The 26,089-nt window shown below is 57.5% G+C and overlaps 11 protein-coding genes across 11 annotated transcripts; 4 read left to right on the top strand and 7 right to left on the bottom strand.

The window, feature by feature from the left end:
* Nucleotides 1-966: 966 nt before the first annotated feature.
* Nucleotides 967-1,989, bottom strand: V1518DRAFT_127271 (uncharacterized protein). The gene is made up of 2 exons (XM_066900717.1): nucleotides 1,672-1,989; nucleotides 967-1,611 (listed from the first exon to the last, which is right to left on the bottom strand). Exons 1-2 carry the CDS (start codon nucleotides 1,882-1,884, stop codon nucleotides 1,102-1,104), a joined length of 723 nt encoding a protein of 240 aa, XP_066757284.1. The 5' UTR covers nucleotides 1,885-1,989; the 3' UTR covers nucleotides 967-1,101.
* Nucleotides 1,990-3,298: 1,309 nt separating this feature from the next.
* V1518DRAFT_407613 (uncharacterized protein) lies at nucleotides 3,299-4,477 on the top strand (the record flags this gene model as incomplete). Its single annotated transcript, XM_066902005.1, has 1 exon — nucleotides 3,299-4,477. The coding sequence occupies one exon, from the start codon at nucleotides 3,299-3,301 to the stop codon at nucleotides 4,475-4,477; it is 1,179 nt and encodes a 392-aa protein (XP_066757283.1).
* Nucleotides 4,478-4,495: 18 nt separating this feature from the next.
* Nucleotides 4,496-7,198, bottom strand: V1518DRAFT_422883 (uncharacterized protein). The gene has a single exon (XM_066905564.1). The coding sequence runs from the start codon at nucleotides 7,147-7,149 to the stop codon at nucleotides 4,699-4,701; it is 2,451 nt and encodes an 816-aa protein (XP_066757282.1). The 5' UTR covers nucleotides 7,150-7,198; the 3' UTR covers nucleotides 4,496-4,698.
* V1518DRAFT_398060 (uncharacterized protein) lies at nucleotides 7,197-9,613 on the bottom strand. Its single transcript, XM_066901833.1, has 2 exons — nucleotides 9,135-9,613; nucleotides 7,197-9,090 (listed from the first exon to the last, which is right to left on the bottom strand). Exons 1-2 carry the CDS (start codon nucleotides 9,553-9,555, stop codon nucleotides 7,322-7,324), a joined length of 2,190 nt encoding a protein of 729 aa, XP_066757281.1. The 5' UTR covers nucleotides 9,556-9,613; the 3' UTR covers nucleotides 7,197-7,321.
* Nucleotides 9,614-9,618: 5 nt separating this feature from the next.
* V1518DRAFT_422881 (uncharacterized protein) lies at nucleotides 9,619-10,501 on the bottom strand. The gene is made up of 2 exons (XM_066905563.1): nucleotides 10,411-10,501; nucleotides 9,619-10,356 (listed from the first exon to the last, which is right to left on the bottom strand). Exons 1-2 carry the CDS (start codon nucleotides 10,478-10,480, stop codon nucleotides 9,677-9,679), a joined length of 750 nt encoding a protein of 249 aa, XP_066757280.1. The 5' UTR covers nucleotides 10,481-10,501; the 3' UTR covers nucleotides 9,619-9,676.
* A 164-nt stretch (nucleotides 10,502-10,665) lies between these two features.
* V1518DRAFT_422878 (uncharacterized protein) lies at nucleotides 10,666-12,055 on the top strand. The gene is made up of 2 exons (XM_066905562.1): nucleotides 10,666-10,995; nucleotides 11,056-12,055. Exons 1-2 carry the CDS (start codon nucleotides 10,716-10,718, stop codon nucleotides 11,937-11,939), a joined length of 1,164 nt encoding a protein of 387 aa, XP_066757279.1. The 5' UTR covers nucleotides 10,666-10,715; the 3' UTR covers nucleotides 11,940-12,055.
* Nucleotides 12,003-13,381, bottom strand: V1518DRAFT_422876 (uncharacterized protein). Its single transcript, XM_066905561.1, has 2 exons — nucleotides 12,886-13,381; nucleotides 12,003-12,838 (listed from the first exon to the last, which is right to left on the bottom strand). The coding sequence occupies exons 1-2, from the start codon at nucleotides 13,278-13,280 to the stop codon at nucleotides 12,058-12,060; spliced, it is 1,176 nt and encodes a 391-aa protein (XP_066757278.1). The 5' UTR covers nucleotides 13,281-13,381; the 3' UTR covers nucleotides 12,003-12,057.
* On the top strand, nucleotides 13,212-15,485 carry V1518DRAFT_422875 (N2,N2-dimethylguanosine tRNA methyltransferase-domain-containing protein). The gene is made up of 2 exons (XM_066905560.1): nucleotides 13,212-14,528; nucleotides 14,583-15,485. The coding sequence occupies exons 1-2, from the start codon at nucleotides 13,305-13,307 to the stop codon at nucleotides 15,258-15,260; spliced, it is 1,902 nt and encodes a 633-aa protein (XP_066757277.1). The 5' UTR covers nucleotides 13,212-13,304; the 3' UTR covers nucleotides 15,261-15,485.
* Nucleotides 15,145-18,263, bottom strand: V1518DRAFT_422873 (Utp21 specific WD40 associated putative domain-containing protein). Its single transcript, XM_066905559.1, has 2 exons — nucleotides 18,109-18,263; nucleotides 15,145-18,059 (listed from the first exon to the last, which is right to left on the bottom strand). The coding sequence occupies exons 1-2, from the start codon at nucleotides 18,223-18,225 to the stop codon at nucleotides 15,339-15,341; spliced, it is 2,838 nt and encodes a 945-aa protein (XP_066757276.1). The 5' UTR covers nucleotides 18,226-18,263; the 3' UTR covers nucleotides 15,145-15,338.
* Nucleotides 18,161-21,557, top strand: V1518DRAFT_422871 (histidine phosphatase superfamily-domain-containing protein). Its single transcript, XM_066905558.1, has 2 exons — nucleotides 18,161-18,744; nucleotides 18,793-21,557. Exons 1-2 carry the CDS (start codon nucleotides 18,348-18,350, stop codon nucleotides 21,468-21,470), a joined length of 3,075 nt encoding a protein of 1,024 aa, XP_066757275.1. The 5' UTR covers nucleotides 18,161-18,347; the 3' UTR covers nucleotides 21,471-21,557.
* On the bottom strand, nucleotides 21,507-26,047 carry V1518DRAFT_422869 (Mus7/MMS22 family-domain-containing protein). Its single transcript, XM_066905557.1, has one exon. It carries the CDS (start codon nucleotides 26,007-26,009, stop codon nucleotides 21,564-21,566), a length of 4,446 nt encoding a protein of 1,481 aa, XP_066757274.1. The 5' UTR covers nucleotides 26,010-26,047; the 3' UTR covers nucleotides 21,507-21,563.
* Nucleotides 26,048-26,089: the final 42 nt, after the last annotated feature.

The following is a 26,089-nucleotide window of genomic DNA, read 5'->3' as shown; positions in this document are numbered from 1 at the left end:
GCTGCCGTCACGTCGTGCGCGCCCAATGCGGCTAAAACACCCCGCTGCCCGCGCCGCACAGGTGCGCGCGGCGCGCTCGCGCGCAGCAATAGAGTTTAGACATGCCAAACCTTATCGCGCATAACCGTGTTCGGCTTGTGCGTGCGCCTGCGCCGCAGTTCGCGCGGCCGCCGAACTCCGCCCTGATTACGAACCGAGAACCGGCCCCTGCCCTTGCCCTCGGGCCGAACCCGAGCGAGCCATGCGGCCGAGGAGCGGGCCTGACGGAGGTCCCGACGCCGGTTCGACAAGTGACATGCTTTGACTCGTCGCTTGTGTTTGTCCGCACGTCCTTGTTCTGCATCCGCCGCGCGCTGCGGCGGTGGCTGTCCATCGCGCCTGCAAAAATCGCGCTGCGTGGGAGGGAGGACGGAGGGGCTGCACCGCCTTCTTGTCCGACGCTGCCAGCTGCGACGCTGCGCCGACGACGAATGGTGCTGGCGTGGACGGGCGGGCTGGCAGGCGGGCTCCGGCGGGCGCTGGTGTTTCGCGGCCATCTATACTTGGCGGTGTCCGCCGCGAGAGGGTTAGGGCTCCTGTTATCTTATCGAATCGATCGCCGCGACGCGCTGCTGCCTGCCAACGTCTGCCCCGCATTTTTGTCTTAGGCGCAGACAGTCCCTGCTTCGCCAGTCTGCGCGCGACGGCGGCGCGTGCGCGGGTAGCGATGCCAGTCGCCGAGTCACGGCCGCCGTCTATGTCGCTTCACGGCGCAATAGCGCTGTCGGCATCTGCGGAACGCTGGCTCGACGCGTTTGTATTCGATAAGATTAACCGAACGACTAGCACCTAGTCTTTTTGCTCGAGAGACGACGACAGAAGTGCTTGGCTGTTTATAGCGGCAAGCTAGCTAGCACGACTGTTACAGAATTAGTGAGCCCGCCATGGCACTACGTAGTTACAGCACACTTGAGCAATGTCGGGAACAAAAGTAGGAATTGCAGTTAGTGGTACATGCGGGGGCGGGTGGGTGGTGAAAGCGCGCGGTCGCCGTGACATCGACAAGAGTTAAACCCACCAGTACGCCAAAAAAAAATAAAAAAAAAATACGAAGTTGGCAGTTCAATATGGCATTGCAGTTTCCGAAGTTTTCCTTCGTCTTATAATCCGTGTGGTGCTGTGCGGGGGAGACGTCTGGGCAGTTGGACATGACAGAGCAGTCTCCAGAGCTGGCAGCAGGGAAGACACAGTCGCGACTGGGGGTGCTTGAGAAGTCTCCACAACCGGGGGAAGGTGAAAGCTCTCCAGAGTTGATGGCAGTGGAGAAGTCTCCGAACCTGGCGAGGGGGGCGCCATTGCACTCAGATTCACTTTTGGCTGTGGAGTTGGTTGTTGTTCATTGAGAAGAGCACCGATGAAACATGCGAATCTGTTATTTGGAGAGATATCCAAACGCTGCTCCAGATGCTCAATGTAAGCGGTCGCGTAGTCACAGTAGCGATCGATGGTTCGCGTCCACTCTCTATGATCGACGAGCTGCACAGGATCAACTGGCTGCACGGGAACACAGCCAGAGTTCTGTCTCCAGCTGAGAACGTCTGCCGACGTTGCCCCTAGGAACGGGAGCCGGCTCTTATACCACACCTAGTCAGTCCAGGACACGCGGGAGGGGAAGCCGCAGCAGTCACGTACATGCATTCTGCACTTCTTGCCTTGCTGGTGTCTAGCGAGGTTTGCCTTCGACCGTCCACGGTAGGCATTGCAAGGGCACGTAAACATCTTTGCGTGCTGCACGTTATGCGATGAGAGAGGCGTTTGTGCTGATGTTGTGGATACTTGAAGAGCGACGACATGACGAGGGGGGTGGTGGGAGTAATGCAAGGGGACTCTGTTGAGTGTATGCATGGCATTGCAGCAGAGACGTTTATTGAGCGAAGTCAAATGGCTCCAAACTACACTTGGGCACGGAGAAGGAAGTTGGCATCATTCAACAGAGGACAATCGTGCTGCTGCCACTGCGGCGGTTGCGCTAAAGCAGTCCGCATTCAATGACGAGTCGACGCGCCTATCTGCGGGGTCCTCCTACCCAGCATAGACTAGAGCAAACCCGCCTGGAATGCCACCACCACTCCGTCCCAACACCCCCCTCTCTTGCGCTAGAGTACCATACCATGCGCGTCCACATGAATCGCTCTCCCGCAACACTCGTGCGCTTAGTAATCGAGGCGGTGCTCCGTGTTCTCTGGCTGTAGTAGCTCACAGAGCCGTCGCATTCGAGCGGGAGCACGTGCACGTTGGCGCAGTGGCCTGTGGTTCTGCTATCGTCGGTACCGCGGATCGCAGGGGACAAGGAGGCGGGGGGCGGAGAGTAAGGGAACGCGCCGTTTGGTGCTGCACATGGCGGTCTCGCGGGGGCTCGTCATGGCGTAGTATCTGCACGCGTCGAAGGCTTGTTCACACACCGGAGTCGCGATGCAGAGTTGAGCTCACCAAGGGCTATCAGTGTGACGGAGGCGGAAGGCTGGAAGCAAGTTTAACAGACGAAAGGCGAGAAGCGACTCGAGACGGCGCGCGTCGGCCACATCGCAGAGGAGATGTCTGCTCATATCGTCAGACTCTCACGAGCAGGAGCGACACGACGGGCTGCACGAGCAGGATATGATATTCGATGCGCGTGCATGTTGTGTGATGTGACAACCCGCGCATCGCCGGTCGTGCACAGAGGCGTGGCACGCTGTTCCGAAACGTTGCCACCGCATCGTTGGTCGGTCTGTCGCTATCACGATCCGGTCCACCTCTCCTCCTCACACGAGCAGTCTACATTCCGCACTGATCAATTCGCGACTGAACATACCACGCTGGCGGGAAGACATCATTAGCAGCTAATCTAGTCGCACGGGGTATCACGACGGCAGCTGCACCGGGGCGCTGTAGCAGCGGCAGCAGCGCAGAATGGCGATAACGGCGGCGTTGCGGTGCGTTGCGATGTGTTGGCGCCCCAAACAGCCCCTCTCCCTCCGTTTCCCTCCACCCTCCCCTCCTTCTCGTACTACTATTCTCGCAGTATATCCCGGTCTGCAACCCTCCTCCCACTTCGCCCTCTTCGCTTCTCAGTCTTCCTAGCGTCAGGCTCCTGGCCAGAGCAGCGCCTCATCCACATCCGTCGCCGCGCCCGGCGCGGCTCACCTCGTCATCCGTCCCCGGTCCAGCCCTATCGTCCCCCGGCCACTTCTCGATTCCTCTGCCTAGTCCCTCTATCGTTTATCAGTATCCCGCCTCAATCCTCCTCCACCTTCCCTCTCTCACATAACTTCCCGACATGACGTCTTTCGAAACGATAAGCAGCATCGTGGCAGCATGCGTGTGCGTGTACGTGGCATATGCCATCTTCACGAGCCCGGCGCGACACGAGGACATGGCGCGGAATGGGTATGCCAACGGCGCGATAACAGTGCAGCGCAAGGCGGGGAAGAAGAAGAAAGCGAAGAGTACACGCAAGGCTACTACTACTACATCCGCCACCGCCACCGCCACCGCCACGACCTCCACGCCCGCGACGACGGCGACGGCGACGACGACGGTCGACGCTGAATCCACGAGAGCCATGGACACACGACAGCTACCATCCATCATCGCCACGACGCCTTCACCCCCTCCAATCTTCCCTCCTCCCTCCTCCGTCTCAGCACCACACCAGCCCCTTCGCGTGCTCAAAGTCTCCACCGCCCGTCTCCCAGATGCTGCACCCGCGGGCTTTATCCCTGTCCGCGCCGCCTCGACACGCACATCATCCCGCCCGTCATCCACATATATGCCCTCGTCCTCCGCCGGAGATGAGCTCACGAAGAAACAGCGCCAGAACCAGAAAAAAAGGGACAAAGAACGCGAAGCGCGGGATGCGATCGCGGACGAGCAACGACGACGGCTCGCGGAGTTTCGAAAGGAGCAAGCAAGCGAGCAGCGTTGGTCTATGCCTGTTGCGCTACCACAGACGCAGCAGAACGGAGTGTGGAACTCTGTTTCGCGTCAGCAGTCTACGACACAAGCACAAGCACCAACACAAGGTGCACAGGGACAAGGAGGACAACCACCGTCGCCGACGCCGTCGTCGCCATCGTCGCCTAATTCGCACCACCCACGCAAACTGCATAAACAGCCGCCCCAGCAGAAGGTAGAGTACATTCCGTACTCCCCGCCGTCGCTGCTTAAATCATTCCGACCGCCACCGCCTCTCGACGTGCCCGCTGTCCCCGTCACCGGAACCGCACCCGCCGGCATGAGCACCCCCGACGACAGCGATAGTGACGGCTGGCACTCCGTACGCGCACCCCCTCCTCGAACTAAACCACTTTCCACATCCACAGCCACTCCCTCCACCGCGGTCCCTGCCCGTCGCCGTGGCGCATTCGACCTGCTCAACGACGAAGACGCCGACGCCGAGCTTCCCCAGATCGGCGACTCGCGCTACGTGCGCCCCAAAGTCCCCTGGGCTGATTAACACCTCTCTATCACTCTCTTCCACATCGCAATGTTTTTGTTTCTTTTGTATACCATAACTACAAATGCATAATGCAGGCGCTCTCTTTCCAAACACACATCCCACGCACACACGCACGAAACAAAACCGCAACTACCGCCAATAACAACCCGTATGATATACAATTCCCAAACTATGCAGCTGCACCCTTTCTCCCTCCCTTCCTCCCTCTCTCACCGCCGTCACCGGAACCGCTCGTCGGAGAGACTAGAGTCCATACTTATCCGCGACTGTGACGCCGTGCTCGCTCCCGTCGGAGGTAATCTCCGCGCCACCCCATGCGCAAGCACCGACGCACTCGTGTTCGCTCCCGGCGCGTAAAACTCGCTCGACGGACGGCCGCCGGAAATCACACCCCCCGTGCCGTTCCTTCTCGCCACGACTGTTGCGCCACTCCCCTCCTCCGCTTCGGTAAGACGCTTGATGTCATCGTACCAGACCATCATCTTCTCGTAACTCTCCGCGCGGAACATCCAGCTATGTCCCCGGTGTAATTGCCCGGATTGCTTCCCTTTCATCAAGAACTTGAATGAGTGCGCCGATGCTTCAGAGTGTTCTGCCAGCGTACAGTCTTGTAAGAGTAATGACATCACCGGTGTTAAATCTGTCTTACGATCCGAAGTTTTAAACTCGTGTAGATACGTCGGCGTGAGAACGTACCACGCCGACGTATACGATTTGAGATACTTTGTTCTCCGCTCAAGTAACCCTGCGCGTATCGGCACCGTCGCAGGATCATCTCGTCCCGGGTACACAATGTTCTCCAGTTTCCTCACCGGCACGCTCGGATCGATGAAATTCGCGTCCCGTCGCACAAACTCCGTCCACTCCTTCGCAGAGGGCAGCTCGATGAAGTTAATCGTCAACTTGTGCGCCGCGTCAAGAGTGTCCTGCGCCTCGGTCTCGAGACACTTGCAGTACGTCTCGAACGCTTGCTGGATCTCCTTCACCACGATCTCCTCCAGCGCCTGCCCGGAAGTCTCGATATTGAGATACGCCTGATGCAGATAGTTCTCTTCTTCGATCTGCTTCCGCAGTTGCCGTTCCACGGCAAGCTTCACGATATACGGATCGTACTTCCCGGAAACCAGATGCGGATTCACCGCCATCGCGCTCAACGCCTCGGTCAGCACACCAACCTGCTTCTTGGTCGCCTCGAGCTCTTTCGACACCGAGTTCTTAAAGTCTCCTGACAATCCCTTGATCTCTTTAATCTTGAAGCTTAGATCCCGACGTAAGTCCTTTAACCGGGGAACAACCTGCCCGCCGATCTTCTCCCGCGAATCCGACGCATGTAGCCCTGCAGCCTTGTGGTAATTGTGTATAATACCCGTGGTGTCCTGAATACCCCCTGACCGTAAGAACATGTCGCTGGTATCCCGAAACGGTACGGGGATAATATTCGCGAGCTTTGCATGCGCTTTCGCGCGTGCGTCCTGAGCGACTGCGACTTCTTCGAAGTACGCAATGATATCTTTCAACACACGCCGCCAGACGGAGAAGCGTTGGGACAGCACGTCTGTAGGATTGCCGCTGAACGGTACAGGCGAGACAAATGCTGAATTCAATTCGTCGGGGCTCGTGGGGATCGTTGTTGTGTTCACGGTGGTGGCTGGTGCTTGTGGTGCTGCTGACGTCACGGCCAGCGCGGTCGTGGACACCTGTGGCGTCACAACCAACGCGCGAGTGGACGCCCCCGGTGCGCGCGATTTCACGAGCGTACGCGACCCGCTCACGGAAGGTTGCATCACAGGCTCAGCTGGCGGTGGCGGCATCATCATAACTGCTGCCGACGACCGCCCCGAGCGTCCGCTCTCATCGCTCTCCAGCCGCGGCGGCGTCGCGATGCCTTGGGACGAGGAACTCGACAAAGACGGCGGCTGTATCGTAATCATGCCCTCCTGCGCATCCATCGGCGGCGGCGGTGGCGGCGGCACCACCACCACCTGCTGCTGAGCCGCACTCACCTGCTCGTCCAGCGCTGTACTCGTCGTCGCACCGGGGGGGGGTTGCGGTGCATACCCATTGTAGAAAGATTGAGCCCCAGTCACACTCGCATGACCGTTCACTGCACTCTCCATGTCCTCCTCATCGTCCTCCTCGTCACCCTCCGCAACGCTGTCGTCGAATGGGACATACTCGCCGTGTTGAACAGGTACTTGATACGGATTGGCCTGCATGCTGGTGTTCATAACGTCGCTGTACTGCGCGTGCCGCCGCCGCCGCTCCGTTGTGGGATCGACATCGTTATTCTCATCATCATTGTACTCGCCTTCTTGGTCCTGTAGAACACCCCCTTGCGCATCGATAGAGGGATATCCCCCCGGCATCGCGATGGACGGCTCAGTCGTGCCGCTTTCGGTCGACGAGGAGGACACGATACTTGGGGGCGCGATCGTCGACGTCTCTGTGTACCTGTACGGTCCCGCACCGCTCGCATGCGCCGGCGTCGTCGAGAACGCTCCGCGGGAGGGGGATACCGCCGGCGCCCCCCGGCGGGGCGGCGGCTCTGTCGCATACAGCGACTGACGCTGGGGATCCTGCATCATCATTTGCTGCACCTGCGCAGGCAGGGTCGGTGGTGGCTGCGGCGGTGCAGCATGACGCACGGTAGTGTCGCTGCGTTTCATCATAAGGCCACGCTGCGACTGTGCCGCGTGGGTAGGGTGTACTGGGGATGGTTTGAAGCGTCAGAATCGCGAAGTAACGCCTCGTCGAGGACGACTGCGCCTCACACGTGACATCACGTGATTATGACGTACTGTGTTATTCTACTGTCCTTAGCACCCAATGACGACTGAGCTACTACAAAGCATTCACCAGCGCGCGCGACTCCTTCAGCGCTACCATCTTCTTCACGACCTCTTCCAGTAGCACAAGATCTCCCTTCGCCTGCGACGCAGGATCGTCGCGGTTCCGCACGTTCACGCCGCGCGCAACGAGTTCCTGCTCGCCCACGATCAGGATGAAGTTGTACTGCTGTAGCTGGCCGTTGCGCACTTTCTTCATCAACGTGTTGCCGCCCACATCCGTGTCCGCATAGATTCCTGCGTCGTGCAGGATCTGACGAACTTCCTCCGCGTACGCGTTATACTTGACGCCGACGGGGATCACGAGGACTTGGCGCGGAGACAGCCAGAACGGCCATTTGCCGCCGAAGTGCTCGGTGAGAATGGCCGTCATGCGCTCCACTGACCCAAGAATCGCACGGTGAATCATCACTGGACGAGCGTACTGCGCCTTGTCGCCCGGAGCGGTCGTGGTCGCGTCCTCGGACGTGGCGACGTGGTACTCCAGGTCAAAGCGCTCCGGGAGGTTGTAGTCCAACTGAATCGTCGCGCATTGGTACTGGCGGCGCAAAGCATCCGAGATGGTGATATCAATCTTAGGTCCGTAGAATGCGCCATCGCCGGGGTTGATGTCCCACTTTGCACCAAACTTGTCGAGCGCGGAGGCAAGCTTCGCCTCCGCGTCTGCCCATGTCTCCAGCTTACCCAGATACTTCTCCGGGCGCGTCGACAGCTCCAAACGGAAGGTGAAGCCAAAGATGCCATAGATGTGCTGCAAAAAGTCAAACACGCCGGAAATCTCGTCCTCGATCTGGTCCTGCGTGCAAAAGATGTGGGTGTCGTCCTGCTGGAACCGGCGCACGCGTGTGAGTCCCGTAAGCGCACCGGACGCCTCATTACGGTGAAGCACGCCGAAGTCCGCAACTCGCCACGGCAGCTCGCGGTACGAGCGCTCGCGAGACTTAAAGATTAGACAGTGCGATGGGCAATTCATGGGCTTGAGCGCGAATGTCTCCTTCTCGACTGGGATAGAAAACATGTCGTCCTTGTAGTGCGCCCAGTGGCCGGACTGCTCCCAGAGCTTGGAGTTGAACATGTTTGGCGTGATGACTTCGTCGTAGCCGCGTTTGCGATACTCGGAGCGCATCATATCCAGCAGCGCGTTGTAGATGCGGGTGCCATGCGGCAGCCAGAAGCACGAACCCGGTGAGAGCTCGTGGAAGAAGAACAAGTCCTGCTCGCGGCCGATTTTGCGGTGGTCGCGCTTCGCCGCCTCCTCGAGGAAGCGCAGATACTCGGTAAGGAGCTTTGGGTCGGGAAAGGACACGCCGTACACGCGCTGGAGTGAGTCATTGTCGGCGTTGCCGAGGAAATAGGACGACGAGTTCTTGAGCACCTTGAACGCCTTCACGCGGCCGGTGTTGGGGACGTGCGGGCCGACGCAGAGATCGATGAGCGGGCCGCAACGGTACACGGTCGTGGAGGTGCCATCGGGGATCTTCGAGTTGATGATGGTCTGTTTGTACTTGTTGTGCTCAAACATGCGCAACAAATTCTCCTTGCTGATGACGAGGCGCTCGAACGGCTGGCGTTCTTTGATCGCAGACTTTGCGATGGTCTCGAGTGCGCTGAAATCGGCCTGCGTGACGGCCCGGCCGTCGTCGATCTGCATCTCGTAGAAGAAGCCATCTTCGGTTGGCGGTCCCACGCAGAGGTGGCAGCCGTAGTGCCGCTCGGAGGCCTCACCGAGGATGTGCGCGGAGGAGTGCCAAAAGACGCGTTTGCCTGGGGGTGAGCATGGGTAATATCCCGGAGAAGGAGGAACATACCTTCGGGGGTGTCAAAGTCAAAAAACTCGACGGTGGCATCCTCCTCAAACGGACGCTCGAGGTCCCAGAGAACATTGTTAACCTTGGAGATGATTGTGCGGTCGGCGAGGGACTTCGAGATGGCTCTGACGATGCTCATAGGCGACGTCTCCCACGCGGTGCCCTCGCGTGTGGACCCATCCTTAAGCGTGATAATAATCGGAATACGGGGCTTTGCAGCGACATTGGCGTCGTACTCGCGCTTAAGCTCCTCGAACAGCTGAATGCGGTGCGGGATGAACACGGGCGGCGGCGAGAGCTCGAGGGGTCCAGATGAGGCGTCGCCAGGATCCTTCTTGGACTTTTTAGCCTTGGGTGCTTTTGGCTCGGCGATGGCAGCATCTGCGAGCTTCGCGGCGATGGCGGCAACGGGCTCAGCCATAGTGATGGAGTGTGTTGTGAGTTGTGCGAACGTGGCGAAGAAGGAGGCGGTGAAAAAGAAAAGTTAAGCCGCAAGCTGTGGCAGAAAGGAGTCATCTTCATATTCACACATATATTTTACACTACGGCTTGGGGATCTGCAGCGACTTTGAGATCATCGCGCAGCCGGACGCGAAGAAGAGCCCAATCGCTGGATGCACCTCATACCAGGTCCCCGCGGCAACAACTCCGCCGGGGAGTGCGTCCAGGATCAGGTCCTTGGACACCCAGTATGCAATGAGAAACACCAACGACAAAGTAGTCGGGATCGGTGTACCCTCAAAGTACTTTGACTTGCCGGACTTGTCCTTGGGCAAGTTCGCGACGGTGACATTGAAGCGGGCGAGGCGGGCGACACCACAGAGTACAAAGTAGGTGAGCACGACTGTGTCGACCCGCGAGCGGAAGCCGACGCAGAAAGCGCAACAGGCAGGTGCGACCCCAAACGAGATCAGATCGGCGAGAGAGTCGAGCTCTTGGCCCATGAGCGAAGACTTATTGCGAAGCCGCGCCACCTTGCCGTCCATGAAGTCAAAGAACAGGCCAAACGGGGTGAAGCCGATGGCGAGCCAAAGATCAAAGTGGTCGGCGGGATCGCCGAGGCAGTAGCGCAGCGAAGAGAGCACAGAGAGCACGCCGCAGAGGCCATTGAGAAGGGTGATGAAGTCTGCCATGTGTAGCGCACGGATAAGCGAGAAGTGGCGGTGGTCGCCCTTGAACGCCAGGAGTTGCGACTCGTGGGTATCGACGGAGGGGGTGCGCGCTGCCCAGTCAGTACGAGCAGATCACAACATCACAGAGAACAGAGACCACACACCTCTATTCGCACGCGCACGCCGTGAGCGCACGCCGGCAGCAGGACCGTCGTCGGCGGGAGAACGGGCCATTATGGAGGTGCGGTGATGAAGAGGAGGATGAGGAGAATCGTGAAGATGCCGGAGGAGTGTCAGCGAGGGGTTTGTACGACCCAGTATAGTCCGCGCCATAGTAAGCACACACTGTGATGCTATTCTGGTCCCTCTGACGCGTCTACGCGTCGCGTCCTCAAAACATTTCTCCTTCTCCTTCTTTCCCCCTCAACACCCACACTCGTTCACCGCCTCCTCCCCACTCCTCACAGTCATGCTGCTCCGCGCCCTTGCCGTCGCTGCGACGCCTCTTTTTGCTGCCGCCCAGTCGCTAACTTCTGTCGGCTGCTTCGGCGACTCCGGCTCGCTCGTCTTCAACGACACCTACACCTACCAATCCTCCGGCTACTGCCTCGACATCTGCGCCGGCATCACTGCATCGGTGCTCGGCCTGACCGAGGGAGGCCAATGCTGGTGTGGTAACGACATCCCGACCGACTACGTCGACTCGAGCTACTGCGACACGCCATGCTACGGATACGATCTCGAAGAGTGTAAGCAACCCCTGTGCTTGATGACCCCTTAAGACGCGAACCGTGACTAACAAACTACAGGTGGCGGTGATGGATACTTTACGGTGTATCTCACGAACGTCGGCACAGTAGAGAACCTGGACGAGCTCAACTCGTTGACCGTGGACTCGTCCACCGCGGCGACCTCCACGACGACCTCTTCGTCAACAAAGGCCGCAACCAAAACAACCTCCAAGACTTCAACCACCTCCACGACCTCTGCGACTTCCACGACCTCTACGACCTCCTCGACCTCGTCCACATCCTCCTCGCTGCTCATCACTTCGTCCGCCATCATCTCCACTTCCTCGTCCACCTCCCCACCGACCTCCACCACCACCTCATCTTCCACCACCTCCTCGTCTACCTCGACCACCGAAATCTACGTCACCTCCACCGGCGTTGTTACCGTCACCGTAGCCGCCGGCGGCTCTTCTTCCACTTACACCTCCACTGCTTCTGCTGGCACCATCTCCGCTGACACCACCTCGTCCGCTGACGCCGCCACCGCCACCAACGGCTCTACCTCCGCCTCGTCCTCGAAGTCCGGCCTGTCCGGCGGCGCCATCGGCGGCATCGTCGGTGGCGTGGTCGGCGGCTTCATCCTCATCGCAGCCCTCGTCGTCTTCCTCTTCCTCCGTCGCCGCCGCAAGAGCGATGACATCGACGACGACGACGACTGGCGCTCCAACGCGCCAAAGCGGAGTGCGACCATGCTCGCCTCCTCAGGCGGTACGCCTGCGGCTACCGTCCCCAGCCGACCACTCGCAGAGAAGCTTAACTCCGGATCGCTCAACTCCGGCCGCGTCGCCATCGTCGACCAGCGCCTTAACCCTGTCATGATGGAACGTCGGCTCAGCGACGGTTCGCTCTCGGACGAGCAGGACTACTCGCGCAAGATCCTGCGCGTCGTCAACATGGATTAATAAGTTTTGGTTTCTCACTCCCTCCTCGGCGTTCTGTTTCGTCGATATAACTACTCATCTGCATTTGGTTGTACTTTAGTTTTATTTATAGTAACATGTCCTATTTTCATCTCCTATGCTACAGTGGCCGATGCCGTCGAATGGTGAGCTCCATCAACACCGAGCCCTCCCGCGCCTCGCCGGTCGCCCAGTCCACCACCGGAGTCATGCTGTGTCCTTTACTTTGCAACTTTCGCTTGATCCGTCGTCGCCCTTCAAGCCTGTGCAGCGCCTTCCAATCTATCCCGCGTAATCGTGGCGGGGGCTGGCACGATGTGAAAAACACCTTCAAACTCGACGCGCGCGACGGCGCGATGAGGTCCGGAAGCCATCCCCACGCCGGGGCTGTGTCTGCGTCGCCGGCGACTAACTCGAACACAAGGCACTTCAGCCGGGGCAAAACCGGCACGTAGCTCTCGAATAACATGTCCAGATTCCACGCGCCCAGGACAAGCTCCTCGAGCGTGCCCGCGTTCTGTTCGAGCAGCATGCGAATAGCATAACAACTCTCCCACATGACACTCTTACTCCTCCCCGCTTCCGGCACGCCGTGCACACATAAGCGCCTTAACGAGCGGAACAGATACACATCCCCGAACTGTAATCTCGACGCGGACCGCAGCGATAAAGCAGTGATGGTCCGCGGAACGGCGTAGATGAATGCGGAGAGCTGCGCGGGGTCGCCGTCGAAAACGAGGGACTCGAGAGCAGTCATGTGGGCGAGAAGGCTGCGCACGCCACGCAAAGCAGCATCGGGGGGGGTGGGAAAGGCTGTGATTTCGTCGGAGGAGGAAAGGGTAGGGTACAGAGGAGCGCCGATGACGGTCAAGTCGGTCACGCAGCGTGCCAACGCGGGGGATCTGCTCGTTAGCATGGACACACGGAGAAGGGAAGGAGGGCGACGTACTCTTTGAAGGTGCGCTTGAGCAGTGCACCGCTGCCTTTCCGATCCTGTTCACACTCGTCCAAGGAAACATCCGCAAACAGATTCACTAGACAAGCATCCCGCTCCCATCCACAGGCATCCTCGCCGTCCTCGCTCGCCTCAGGGAGGTATAGCTTCAGCCGCCGATACATCTCGCGCGTGAGCAGCCGATTCAACCGCCGACATACGAGCACACTGCCGTAGAAATCCGACCCCGCAAAGGAGGCATATATGAGAAGCAGTAGCTCGTCTGGAAGTGAGAGTAGCGTACTTGGTGGTGTCATGGCGTACGCATTGTTGTTTGGTTGAGGTGATGGCTTGTGGAGAGTAAAGAATGAAGAGTGGGAAGAAAGGCAACCGCCAAAACTAGTTTGCATATTCAAGTCCACGAGGACGAGAGAATGCGTTACGTCTTCGCGCGTGCACGTTTGTATACACAGTCTTCGAGATACTACAGATACCTGACGACGACACACGCGAGGAAGCACGAGGTTACAAGTCCGCTTGACCATCTCCGGCCGCTACTGCACACGATGACCTCCACACCAACCGCGACCCCCTCCACCCTCACAAACTTCACCTCAACCACCTCCGCCGCTGTCGACACCGCAGATGCTCCCACTCCAGTACACCTCACAGAAGGATCCGCGACTGTGCTCTACGAATCCGAGCATCATGTGTTCTACAACCCCGTGCAACAATTCAATCGCGACCTTTCGACGCTGGGGATCACCGCGTGGGTGCAGGAGTACGCGGCGACGAAGAAGCCGAGTAAACGTACCGCGCGGAAACACCGGCGCAAGGCGAAGGATGCCAGAGCAGATGTCACAACAGACGCAAGTGGTGAGAAGAACAGTGAGGCGGGTGAGAAAAGTGAAGCAGAAACGGAGCCGTTTGTGACAATATTGGAGGCGCTATCAGCTACTGGCCTCCGCGCGATCCGCTACGCGCGCGAAATACCTCTCGTCAAGACCGTGCTTGCAAACGACTTTTCCCCCTCCGCAGTCTCCTCCATCACCCGCAACATCGCGCATCCCTCCAACCACCCTTCCATCGGTACTGTCATCCCGTCTCATGGCGACGCCAACTCCGTCATGCACGGACACAAGGCCACATCCCCGTTCCATGTTGTCGATCTAGATCCATACGGCACCGCAGCGCCATTTGTCGATGCCGCAGTGCAGTGTGTTGTCGACGGCGGGTTACTGCTCGTTACCTGTACCGATTTGGGTGTATTGGCGGGGCAGGGTTATCCCGAAAAATGCTTCTCAAACTACGGCGGACATACCTGCAAAACGGAGTTTTCACACGAATCCGCTTTGCGCCTTGTTCTCCACCTCCTCGCGACATCAGCAGCGCGGTACGGAAAGGCAATCGAACCGCTACTCTCGCTGTCAATCGATTTCTACGTGCGCCTTTTCGTGCGCGTGCGAAACGCGCCGATTTTGGTGAAGCAACTCGCGCACAATACCATGATGACATACTCCTGCGCTGGCTGTGGCGCAACCACCACTCAGCGCATGGGCAAACAGACAGTCGACGAGCAGGGGAAGATTCAGAAATACCATTTCCCGCGCGGGCCACCTGTTGGTCCGAATTGCGAACTCTGCGGCTTCGTCCATCACGTCTGTTCCTCTTCCTTGTGTTCTTTATTAAAGTCGAGATGCTAACGAAAGTAGGTCGGCGGGCCAATGTGGTCCGGTCCTCTTCATTCCCCGGCCTTCATATCCTCCATTCTCGCCCTCGCATCCACCGCTGACCCGGCGATCTACAAAACACTCCCCCGTATTACCGGCATGCTCACACTTGCTTCGGAGGAACTCGATGGCTCGCTGGCACCGTTTTACTTCACTCCGCAAAAGCTCTCCTCCGTCATGCGCTGCTCCTCACCCCCACTCGTCAAGATAAATTCCGCGCTGCTCAACGCGGGGTATAAAGTTTCACCGACACACGCGGTACCGGGAGCAGTGAAGACGAATGCGTCGTATGCGGTTCTGTATGATGTGATGCGGGCGTGGGTGAAGGATCATCCTGTGACAGAAGCGAACATTAAGCCGGGTTCGCCGGCACGGAAGTTGCTCGATACGAAGGAACCAGCATTTGAGGTTGATTTCACGGAACACAAGGAGGCGAATCCGCCATCGCGAAAGATTAAGATCACACGCTATCCGCAGCAGCCAAAGTTCTGGGGACCGTTGGCGAAGGCGAAGGGAGATCAAGCATTTCATAACTCGAAAGCGGGCGGTGCTGGAGTAGCAAGTGCGACTATGAGTGCGGCAACTTCGAGCGCTGTGCCTAAACGCGATAGCGATGCGGATGATATAGATGCCAGTGCAGCGAAGAAGATGAAATTGTAAAGTGTAAATTCGACGCGAGGAACGGTGAGATGTAAATAAACCAAAAGTTTGCTTTTCTTCTATCCATGTACATAACCACTACTCTAGTCTTAGGAAGTTGATCACGCCGTTACAATACCCTACCAACTCATCTACCCTCCCCCTCTCTCTCTCCTCTACCTTCTTCCACCCCCTCAACGCCTCCGCCACTTCCTCCTCAAACCCATCGCCGCCCGCGGTTGTACACGACATTAAATATCCACCATGCACGCGGAGTAACAGTGCCATCCATGCGTGTACGAGGTCGTAGTCGCGGCGGAGGGTGAGGTGGAACGTGAGCGCGCGGATGAAGTAGGATGTCATTTCGGCGGGGGTTGCCGGGGCCGAGGGCGTGGGAGGAAGGGATGTCGCGAACGTCCGGAGTTCGAGGTCGGTCGCAGCAGGCGAGAGAGATTTAAGGTGTGTAATTACGTCTGTGTAGTCGTCCATAGCGTGCGCGCGGATAAGTGCCCTCTGGAACACGCTCATCCCGTCATCAACTTTTTTCCGTCGCACTGTCGCCGTGCCAGGCTTGACTTCTTCCTTAGGGATGGTGGCATTGCCGCCGAGAGTAAGAAAAAACGGGACTTTCTCTGGTTGCTTTGGCGGCGCAATCGGCTTGTTGCGGGCTTTGATGATGTCTAGGTTCGCCAATGTCGAGTATCGTGTACGTGGGAGCGTGGTTAGGGTGACCAATTTCGGATCGAGCTGCTCAGGCGACATATACGTTCCACTCGCCTCTTCCTCCTCATCCTCCTCTTCGTCGTCGTCAGATTCGAGTTTAATCGCGCCGCAAAGTAACCCCTCGGCGCCCTCCCCACCAAGCGTAGGCTCGCCCATCTCAGTCTCAACCTCACGCACCCGCGCCAACGTCATCTCGCGAAACAAAGTGCGATTCGTCCACAAATTAATCCCAACCCCGTCTCGATGCGCGGTCGCAAGCCATTCTCCGCCATCGCCCGATACGCGGAGCGCGGTGACCACAGATGCGACGTGCGCGGCATCGACGCAGCTGCCAGTCGGAAGGTCCCATGTACGCACTGTGCTGTCTTCGGATGCGGAAACAATCCATCTTCCGTCGGCGGAGAAGTCGAATGCAGTGATCCCCCCCGCGTGGCCGCGTAACTCGCGCACGACACGGCGCGCAGAGAGGTCGAGTACCACAATTGTGTTATTTGCTAGCGCCACGGCAATGAGCTCAGTAGCGCGGTGAAGAAGCATTTTCATAGCCGGCGTGGAGAGACTAAGTTTAGAAACCAGCGCGAGCGTCTTGAACTCGCGAAACTGCACCTCACCATCCGCGCTAGCTGTGATCACCGTGCGATTCAGGCCGTCGACAGCTACGCCAGTAACCGCCTTTCGGTGAGCGCGAATACGACGACGGTGTTGGCCTGACTGCAGGTTATAGATGTCCACGCTTCCCGCTGCGGACCCCAGCATAGCAAAGTTGCCGCAGAACGAGATACCGACGGTCGACACCGTCGTCTTATCCGTCGATGCAAGCCTGAATCGCCCCACGATTCCGCGGTCCGCGTCCCACGTCCTCGCAAAGGCCTCGCCGACGTGTGCAGTGACCACGTTTTCCCATTCCCCCTTTTTCGTAGCCTCATACGCTAGCGCGGTAATCTCAGGGAACTTCTCGCGAAGCGAGCCGACGGCACCGGCGCGGCGTTTGCCCGATGACCCGACGCTCTCGCGTTGTGAGAATTCGTGGCTCTGCGCATCCTTGCGTAGGGAAAAGAGCCATAGCGAGCGGTCGCGCGAGGCGGAGATGAGGAAGTGTCCTGCGTCGTCGGCGAAGACGAGATGCGTAGGGGGCAACGAATGCCCTGCGCGGGAGCGGAGCGTACGTGGGGAAGACACAATAAGGTTGGACGTCGATGTGCTGGGTTCGGGGTCGAAAACATATTCCCTGAGACTATTGTCGCCGCCGGCGGTCACAAAAACGGGTTGCCCGTTGAGAAACGCCACGCGCACGACGCCGCCGTGGGAGGCTGTGTGCACGTCGCGCAGGATGTGCACGCGCCTCTTGCGGTTGAGGTCATAAAAATACAGATCACCATCTGCGGTGCCGACGACGATGTGTGCGCTGCCGTCGCTGCGGAAGGAGACCGAGGTTGTGCGTTGCTGACACGAGAGCTCGAAGAGGACTTTGTTGTAACGCAGGTTATACAGCTGTAAAGTACCATCGTCAAAAACAAGGCCTAGCGTGTCAAGCGCAGGGGCAGAATCGATGTCAGTGAGCAGCGCGTCGGTGAACGGTGTGGATTGGAAGACGAGGGTACCGGTGCGCACGTTGAACAAGAGGATGTAGCTGACCGTGGCTACCACGATCTTATTGAGGTAGGTGTGTGGATGCACAAGCTTGACAACGCTGCCGACACCCGGCGGAAGCACGATGGTCGTGTACAACTCCGGTGGCGTTGCCTTGTCGGCGCTGGCAAAACGGAAAACGTAGATGGCGTCGTCAGTGGCCACACAGACAAAGGACCCAAACACGAGCAGTTTGCGCAGGGGTGTGTCAGAACCCGTGTCTACGGCATATTCGAGTCTGCCGCGACGGAAGACGCCGAGGGAGCTGCCCCATATGGCGTAAACGAAGTGGAACTGCGTCGACACGCCCGTGATTAGTGCAGTGGTCGGTGGCGAGGAGACGAAGAGCAGATGCAGTGAGGCGGCGTCGTACATCTGGAAGGCGGTGCCGACGACGGTGGTGATGACAAACGATTGGCCAAGGGTCGAAACCGCAAAGGGCACCGCGGAGGTGACATGGCCGAGGGTCTGCGGGTGTTAGTAGGTGGTGGTCGCGAGGAGAGATATGAGAGCGTACTCGGAACGGCGCGAAAATGCGCGAGGCGTGGCGCTTTTCCGTTGCAGATGGGGTTTGTGAGTCTGCGCCAACTTTGCGCCGCTTTGCGCCCGAGGCGACGGGTAGTGGAGCGGGCATGGAGGAGTGGCGGGGGTGGTGATGATTCTAAAGGTGGCGATGGTGTAGCGGCGCAAATTCGCGCGCAAACGCACGTGTCTAAGTGCAGTTGCCCGGTTTGGCAATTCCTTCACGTCCGCGCCATGGCCTCGTCTGTCGTCGCGCCCTCTGGAAAGTCCTCACGGTCGTCCTCGATGTCCTCCGACAGAGGCCTCGCCATAGGCTCCGCCTCTTCCTCGCCCTCCCTCCGCGCCGCCGCCTTCTCCGCGCTCACAAAGACCCTTTCCCGCGACTCCACCAACTCCCCACTCGCCTTGTCGCCGCCGCTGCCTGCCCCCCAAGTCCCTGCCATGATGATGGGCTCCACTCTTCTGCAAGGCCCGCCCACACCAGGTGCAGTCGTCAAGTATGGCACCATCGGTGTCTGTGCCATGGACGCAAAGGCGCGCTCAAAGCCCTGCCGTCAGATCCTCAACCGCCTCATCGCAGACGGCATGTTTGAGACTGTTATCTTCGGAGACAAGGTCATCCTTGATGAGGGTAAGCTACTGCTGTCTCTTCTCATGTGGCAGTACTAACGCGCGACAGACGTCGAAAACTGGCCCACCTGCGACTTCCTCATTTCGTTCTTCTCCACCGGGTTCCCCCTCGAGAAAGCCATCAAATACGTTAACCTGCGCAAGCCTTATTGCGTCAACGACCTGCAGTCCCAGAAACTCCTCTGGGATCGCCGCCTTGTTCTCGCCGTGCTCGACTCCATCTCCGTGCCCACTCCAAAGCGTCTCGAAATCTCCCGCGACGGCGGCCCTGTCGTCGACTCGGTGCTCGAAAAACGAATGCTTGAGCAGAACGTGCACATCAAACGTGGACCTGCCCCCGCTTGGGAGATGCCGGACGCAGATACTCTTGTCGTCGACGGCGCCGTGCTTAAGAAGCCATACGTTGAAAAGCCGGTCAACGGCGAGGACCATAACGTATACATCTACTACCACTCCTCGCAGGGCGGCGGCGGCCGCAAGCTCTTCCGCAAGGTCGGCAACAAGTCCTCCGAGTTCGATTCCTCCCTCTGCACGCCCCGCACCGAAGGCAGCTTTGTCTACGAAAAGTTTATGGACACTGACAACTATGAGGATGTCAAGGCTTACACTGTCGGCCCGAGCTTCTGCCACGCGGAAACCCGCAAGTCGCCCGTCGTCGACGGTCTCGTGCGTAGAAACACCTTCGGCAAGGAGATCCGCTTCGTCACAAACCTCACCGCCGAGGAAACCGACATGGCCAAACGCATCGCCATCGCCTTCCACCAGGCGATCTGCGGCTTCGACCTCCTACGTGTAAACGGCAAGTCATATGTCATCGACGTCAATGGTTTCTCTTTTGTGAAGGAAAACACGGAGTACTACGACAAATGTTCCAAAGTCCTCCGCGAGCTCTTCGTTGCAGTGAAGGACACCCAGCGCCGTCTCCCGCAGTCCCTCAACGTACCTACACCGCCGCAACAGAAACAACAATCCTGGCGGCTCAAAGGCGTCGTGCAGATTATCCGCCACGCAGACCGCACGCCGAAGCAGAAGCTGAAGTTTTCGTTCTACTCTGCCATCTTCATCGCGCTGCTCAAAGAGCACAAGGAAGAAGTCATCATCCGCGGCGCAACCCCACTGCGAGAGGTCATCGATGCCACACGCATCGCGCAGAAGGAGATGCTCGAGGACAAGGCCAAGCTTGCGCAACTCGCACATGCATTGGAGCGCAAGGTCGACTTCGCCGGGACAAAAGTGCAGATAAAGCCCGTGCTCAAAGACGACCGGACGGTTGAGAAAGTGCAGCTCATTCTCAAGTGGGGCGGCGAACCGACGCATTCCGCGCGGTACCAGTCTCAAGACCTTGGCGACCAAATGCGTAAAGATATCTTACTCATGAACCGCCACGTGCTCGACGATGTCACTGTATATACCTCCTCTGAGCGCCGCGTTGCGACATCTGCACAACTCTGGGCAGCGTCCTACCTCGACAAAAAAGAAATTGATTCCGATGCGCTCATCGTGCGCAAGGACTTACTTGACGATTCCAACGCGGCGAAGGATTTAATGGACAAAGTCAAAAAGAAAATCAAGCCACTCCTCCGCAAAGGTCTGAAACCTCCACCGCACTTCACATGGCCTGCTAAAATGCCGGAACCATCCGTGGTCATCCAGAGCGTTGTCGAACTGATGAATTTCCACCGCGAAGTCATGGAGTACAACTTCACCAACCGGGATGTGAATTCGTTTCAGTCGCGTTGGTGCTGTGGTGAGGATCCGTTGTTGTTTAAGGAACGCTGGGATAAATTATTTGACGAGTTTACGACCGTGGAGAAGGTGGACCCGTCCAAGATCTCCGAGTTATACGATACCATGAAATACGACGCATTACATAACCGACAATTCCTGGAAAACGTGTTTTTGCCATTCGAAGCGCCATCATCGTTCTCCTCCGCTGCAGCTGCAGCCGCCGCAGCCGCGGCCAAGGATGTGCTCGCAAAGTCATCACCACTACTATCCTCAGGCTCCGCATCAGGCACATCGTTATCCTCGACCACATCCCCTGGCGACGACGCAATGCCGCGCAAATCCACCTCCAGCACCTCTGCGCCATCCATCCCAGACAAATTCCAAGATGAAACCTTCAGCAAACTACGCGAACTCTACCGCCTCGCCAAGGTTCTTTTTGACTACATCTGTCCGCAAGAATACGGCATCTCGAACGACGAGAAACTTGACATCGGCCTGCTCACGTCTTTACCCCTGCTCAAGCAGATCCTCGCAGATCTCGAACATTTCCAGGATTCCGAATCCGGCGCGTGCTGCGCATATTTTACGAAGGAGTCGCATATATACACGCTACTCAACGTGATCTATGAATGCGGCATCCCCACCAAGATCTCCCGCAACGCGATCCCGGAATTGGACTACCTCACGCAAATCTGCTTCGAGCTCTTCGAATCCGACCGCACGCAAGACGGGAGCGATAAGAAGAAGTACTCGGTCCGCTTGTCGCTCTCGGCGGGATGCCATTGCTCGGATCCGCTTGACATCCAACTCGATTCGAAACATTGCATCTCGTGCATGCCGCGCAGGTCGCTTACGAGCCACATTGATTTCGCCGAGGTTGAAGCCATGTTCCGGAATAACTTTGGTAGAGTTTCATTGCCGAAGCGGTTCATCCCCGTGAATATCTCGGGTTCAACCTCGCCAATTACCTCGAATGTGGCGGAGTCGCCTGAGAAGTAACCAGTCCCTCTCTGTATCATTATTTTGTATAACTTGTATGAATTATGCGTGGATGACCCTTTATTATAAAACATTATGCCTTCCTAACCATGCCTATCGTATACGCTCCGCAATCCTCTCCACATGCGCGCTAATCCGCTCCGCAGTGCCCCTCTGCGCACTCCCAAATAGGCGCTCCTCGCGCACAAGCATCTGTCCATACTTGACTGACTCGCGAATCAAAGCCTCGTGCGCGCGCAGATTAATATCTCTGCGCGCATTCTCGGCATGGGATAACCGTGCGTCGACATGCTCGAGGGTAGCGTAGTCGTCGAGACTGTACTGCAACAGGTCATAGTACCATGCCTCGCATTCGGAAATATTGTAATCGTATCCCGTTGGGGCCACTGCTTCGACTGAGGTAGGCGATGTGGATAATAGTTGGAGTCGGGTGAGGTGGTACCATGCTTTGACACTGAGAATTCGCGCTTCCGCGTGTGCTTCTTGTAGAATTATGACATCCCGCAGTTGTTGCACCGGGGGGCGTAATGATTTCGGCGCAGCCCAGAACTGCGTCAACAGCAGGCTATATGTATTCTCGAGCGCCTCGAGATCTGTCACCATCAACGCCTTCGTCCGTGGATATACGCGCCCGTTAAGCGGCGTTACAAGTCCCAATAACCCAGGTAACATCTTGCTCTGCGTGAAATCCTGCGCCGTGATTTGTATCAAATTCGCCAGGAACTTAAGGAATATGTGGAACACCGTGTCGGAAGCGGAGAGTTCGAGTGTATAGTGCGGAGATTGTAAAAAGTCAGGAAATCCCGTTGCAATCTCATGAGCCAGATTTTCGAGTTTCCGTTTCGCAAAATAGGTGTACATACATGTCGCGAGTGTCTTCGTGCCTGGCCATTTCCAGACCAAACACAACGTCAAGCATCGTGCAAAGCATGCGCGCGTGTACGACAAGAACTCACGGGATGTCGAGCTCGTGTTCGATAAGAGCTTGTCCATGATCATTTCGATGACTCCCCAACTCGGTGCGCTTGCGGCCGACATATGCGTCGCAACGCCGTGCTTGTCGAACTGGTATAGCGGACACATCATACACGTCGCGTACCAGATTTTTTCACAAACATCAACGTTGAATCTGGTAATGATCGAGCTCGCATCTAGGATCTCGTGTAATTGCTCCCAGAATGGTTTCACCTCAGCTGCGTCATCGCTCGCAGCTGTGTCGAATGTGTGCATCGTAATCAGCCATAGCTCAATGAAATACGACGATTCGCGCCCGATTTGGAGATCAAGTCTATTGCGACAGGATCGGAGGAAGTGGTATACGTCATCAATACCGTGCTGTAGCAATGCCTGCACGAGTAACCGCCCCGCGGTAGACATCTCCTGTACAAGCGACGCGCGCACGTACTCCATCGTTGGACTTCCCTGCAACATTGCGTACAATTCATAAAAATAAACCAACTGGAACGCGAGCACGCAAAACGACAAAACCGAGATCTTTGACATGCGCCCGTGGAACTGCGTAAACAATTCCAACACCCGCACGTTTAGTCGCTTTACTACCGCGATGAAATTCGTGATATTCGCCAACGTCTCGTGCACGAGGTTTGTCCGGATGTATGCTGCCACAAATTGGCAGAATTCGTAAACTTGCTCTTTAGCGTCAGAGGAGACCTGTTCCGCGCTATGCTGCTCCGCGAGCGCCCAGTCGAGAATGCCTGCGTATGTTACCTCAAGTTCGTGGAGTAGCCCCGAGCTCGCACGCGTCCAGATTAATGTCTCATGGCGCTCTGCGAAGTGAAAGTCCTTGATCTGAATCATGGTAATATCTTCCTCGGCGCGGGAGATGTGCAGTGCGTTATATAATCCGTCGTGGCCTATGAAAGTAGGCGACTTGAACCGCGTACCTGGCCGAAGAGGCGATACATCGAATGTAATCGAGAAATTCAATACGGGAAAAAGAAACTCTTGGATTATTCCCGTCGCCTTCGGCGCCGGCGCCGACCGATGCTCCTGCGAATCGCTGCCTGTGATATCAATTGTCTCGACAACGGGATCGAGCACATTAAACGTCGGCCGCTTCATCGGATGTAAATGTTGCCGCGGCGGCAACACCGTCTCCTTTCTCCTTTTCCTCGGTCGCGTTGCCGCTGGCGTCGGTTCTTTAACAGACTCCTGCCGCTGCCGCTGAGCGACCGCTGTTGCGATGCGTTCCAAGAGCGGCAGAGTCCGCCGCGCGCGCCGACGCACAGCGTATTCTCCGTTCTCGACTTCCGTATATCCAAGAAACCGATTGCGGGACGCGACTTGAGGTGCTGGCGGGGGGACTTGAATCAGGCCCTTTTCCGGGGGTATAATTGCTATAACGCCGGGCGGGAGCCTGCTATTTCGTCGACGTGATTGCTCTTGCTCAACGCGATTGAGAACATGGACCACCGTCGACGGCTCAGACAAGAGAGTAGCCTGCGACCGTTGGAACTGCATCCGCGCAGTTTCAAACGCCTCATGTGTACCCTCGCGCCACCGATTCAACACATCCGCAACTGTATCCTCATCCTCCTCGTCGTCGAACTCAAATATCTTGCGCGAGGGAGAGGTCCGTCCGAAACTAGGTTGCTCCGCTGCTGAACGCGCCGCGACACGGACGAACAGTGGAGGTGAGGCGCATGAGGTGGTGGCGCCGGGTTGGTTTGAGGCAATGTATGCGTCAATGATGCCGATTTCCGGAAGTTTGCGCTGGCGTTTGCGTGGCGGCTGTTGTTGTTTGTGCTTGTGAGATGATGCTGACTTCGGTCTGCGCTTCCGTTTGGTACCGGATATTTGTGTCGGCCGCCGCCCTTGCACTGTCTGCGTCGTCCTACTCTGCCGCGGTGCACGCGATTCGCCAGGCTCTCGCCGTGGTCGTCGCTGCCGCGGTTGCCCCTCACGCCGCTCCCTACGCGCAAACATCCCATCAACATGCTCTTCCGCCTCCATGTCATCAGTATCCACATCTGGCTCGCTCACGCACTCCTCTCTTTGCACTCGCGGCTGCGACTCTAGCGAATCGCCCTTGAACATGTCGTTGTCCGAGTCTGACGAGTCGCCGATGAAGTTCGCCCATGGATCGTCGTGTAATGTGGTCGCGGCAGGACGAATTTTGCGGATGGCGACGCCTTTGTGTATGCTTTGTGTCGCTTGGGTTGGTGCTGCCGGCTTCGGCGGGGCGCGCTGTTGACGAGTGGCTTCGAGGGTGAGAAAGGACGGGGGAAGCACACCGCGAACACGTTTTTTCAGACGATCGAGTTCCGCATCGAACGAATCTTCTTCTTTCTCGCTATCGCTGGATGAACCCTCGTTTGACGAATTCGATGAAGCGGATCTCGAACTAATATCGCTGGACAACGGACTCCCGGTGATCGTACGTAATCTTCGCTGCGTCGCTTCCGCAGTCGCAAGTACGCGTGGTGGTGGTAACAGTGATTTCTCCGCGGATAGTGCTCTATGATGCTTGTGCAGATCATGGGAGGAATATGTAGTTCGTGGCACTGACATTGGCGACGCTGTCCGCTTGGGGGAAGTTGGAAACTCGTATATATCGCGCAACGGAGTTCGTGTCGAGGACGAACATGCGGTTCTTGAATTTAATTGACGTTGCACCGTCGTCCTAACCGGCTTCCGCGCCTGCGTCTTGTGCATCTGTGTACTCCTAGCCGTCTTACAAGTACTCGCCGCACGCTGTCTCGGCGACGACGACAGAGACGATGTCGCAACAAGCACCTCAACACTCGCATCCTCTTGACTATCCCCGCTATGTGTAGGATCAAACTGCGAATCATCATCCTCGTCGATTCCCGTGTTCGACTCGCCCTTGCTGATGCGCAACTCAGTGGACAGCTTGATCGGTTGGATGCCGCGGCGGCGGAACATGAGTTCGTACATTTTCCTGTCGACAAGGTACGGGTTGCGTTGGCGCTCTGTGCGTTCGCGAAGGATGCGCGTTTGTGGTGGACGGGATTGCTGTTGTGGAGGCGGAGGCTGTGCGACTGGTTCCGGTGCTGGTGCCGGTGCTGCGCGGGCATCCTTGAGAGCCTTAGCTGCTTCGAGCATCTCTTTGAGATTGACCAGTGGGTCACCGTCCGACAAACTGCTACTCGGCGGAGAGCTCAGCGGACTACTCGACGAGAATATCCTATTCGCAGTTGTCGACGTCGCACGCTCCACGGAGGTCGTTGACACGCTTCCATGAGAGGTCGTAATCGCAGGCCGTGGCAGTGACGGCGGCGTAATTGGTCGTAATGGCGGTGACGACAATAACTGTGCTTCCGTAATCGGAAGACGTATAACAAACTGTGAATCAGCAAGCTCATCTATGGACTCGGACGAGGGTTCTCGCGCTGGTGGTGTTGGTGGTGGCGGTGGTTGCGACGATGGCAGCACGAGATACTCGTCATTGGCGCCGTAGTCAAAGTCGAAGTCGTCTGAAGACGATAACCGTCCACTGTCTTCCGAGTCAGAGATGACCCCAGGATGCGCCCGACGGTGTACAGACGTCGGGCGCATTGTTGACAACGAAGTTGGTGATGGTAGCGCTTGGAGACGCGTCGCGACGCGTTGCTGTTCAAAGCATTGTCACGCGAGTC

Source organism: Limtongia smithiae (assembly GCF_038497785.1).
Source record: "Limtongia smithiae strain NRRL Y-17922 unplaced genomic scaffold V1518scaffold_15, whole genome shotgun sequence".
Lineage (NCBI taxonomy): Eukaryota > Fungi > Ascomycota > Lipomycetes > Lipomycetales > Lipomycetaceae > Limtongia > Limtongia smithiae.
The sequence above is the reverse complement of the archived record's forward strand: the minus strand, read 5'-3'. Positions and strand labels throughout refer to the sequence as shown.

Excerpts from the sequence above, each read along its gene's own strand:
- V1518DRAFT_422881 (XM_066905563.1), bottom strand. The coding sequence starts at position 10,480 with ATGGCCCGTTCTCCCGCCGACGACGGTCCTGCTGCCGGCGTGCGCTCA. Across the intron at positions 10,357-10,410 it reads GCGTGCGCGTGCGAATAGAG|CGCGCACCCCCTCCGTCGAT; the intron begins GTGTGTGGTCTC and ends CTGACTGGGCAG.
- V1518DRAFT_422873 (XM_066905559.1), bottom strand. The coding sequence starts at position 18,225 with ATGCCCGCTCCACTACCCGTCGCCTCGGGCGCAAAGCGGCGCAAAGTT. Across the intron at positions 18,060-18,108 it reads GCATTTTCGCGCCGTTCCGA|ACCCTCGGCCATGTCACCTC; the intron begins GTACGCTCTCAT and ends TAACACCCGCAG.
- V1518DRAFT_127271 (XM_066900717.1), bottom strand. The coding sequence starts at position 1,884 with ATGCATACACTCAACAGAGTCCCCTTGCATTACTCCCACCACCCCCCT. Across the intron at positions 1,612-1,671 it reads GCAAGAAGTGCAGAATGCAT|AGCCGGCTCCCGTTCCTAGG; the intron begins GTACGTGACTGC and ends GTGTGGTATAAG.
- V1518DRAFT_422871 (XM_066905558.1), top strand. The coding sequence starts at position 18,348 with ATGGCCTCGTCTGTCGTCGCGCCCTCTGGAAAGTCCTCACGGTCGTCC. Across the intron at positions 18,745-18,792 it reads CAAGGTCATCCTTGATGAGG|ACGTCGAAAACTGGCCCACC; the intron begins GTAAGCTACTGC and ends AACGCGCGACAG.
- V1518DRAFT_422876 (XM_066905561.1), bottom strand. The coding sequence starts at position 13,280 with ATGCAAACTAGTTTTGGCGGTTGCCTTTCTTCCCACTCTTCATTCTTT. Across the intron at positions 12,839-12,885 it reads CTCAAGCGCACCTTCAAAGA|ATCCCCCGCGTTGGCACGCT; the intron begins GTACGTCGCCCT and ends GCTAACGAGCAG.
- V1518DRAFT_422883 (XM_066905564.1), bottom strand. The coding sequence starts at position 7,149 with ATGATGAAACGCAGCGACACTACCGTGCGTCATGCTGCACCGCCGCAG.
- V1518DRAFT_422878 (XM_066905562.1), top strand. The coding sequence starts at position 10,716 with ATGCTGCTCCGCGCCCTTGCCGTCGCTGCGACGCCTCTTTTTGCTGCC. Across the intron at positions 10,996-11,055 it reads CGGATACGATCTCGAAGAGT|GTGGCGGTGATGGATACTTT; the intron begins GTAAGCAACCCC and ends AACAAACTACAG.
- V1518DRAFT_422869 (XM_066905557.1), bottom strand. The coding sequence starts at position 26,009 with ATGCGCCCGACGTCTGTACACCGTCGGGCGCATCCTGGGGTCATCTCT.
- V1518DRAFT_422875 (XM_066905560.1), top strand. The coding sequence starts at position 13,305 with ATGCGTTACGTCTTCGCGCGTGCACGTTTGTATACACAGTCTTCGAGA. Across the intron at positions 14,529-14,582 it reads TCTGCGGCTTCGTCCATCAC|GTCGGCGGGCCAATGTGGTC; the intron begins GTCTGTTCCTCT and ends TAACGAAAGTAG.
- V1518DRAFT_398060 (XM_066901833.1), bottom strand. The coding sequence starts at position 9,555 with ATGGCTGAGCCCGTTGCCGCCATCGCCGCGAAGCTCGCAGATGCTGCC. Across the intron at positions 9,091-9,134 it reads TGACTTTGACACCCCCGAAG|GCAAACGCGTCTTTTGGCAC; the intron begins GTATGTTCCTCC and ends GCTCACCCCCAG.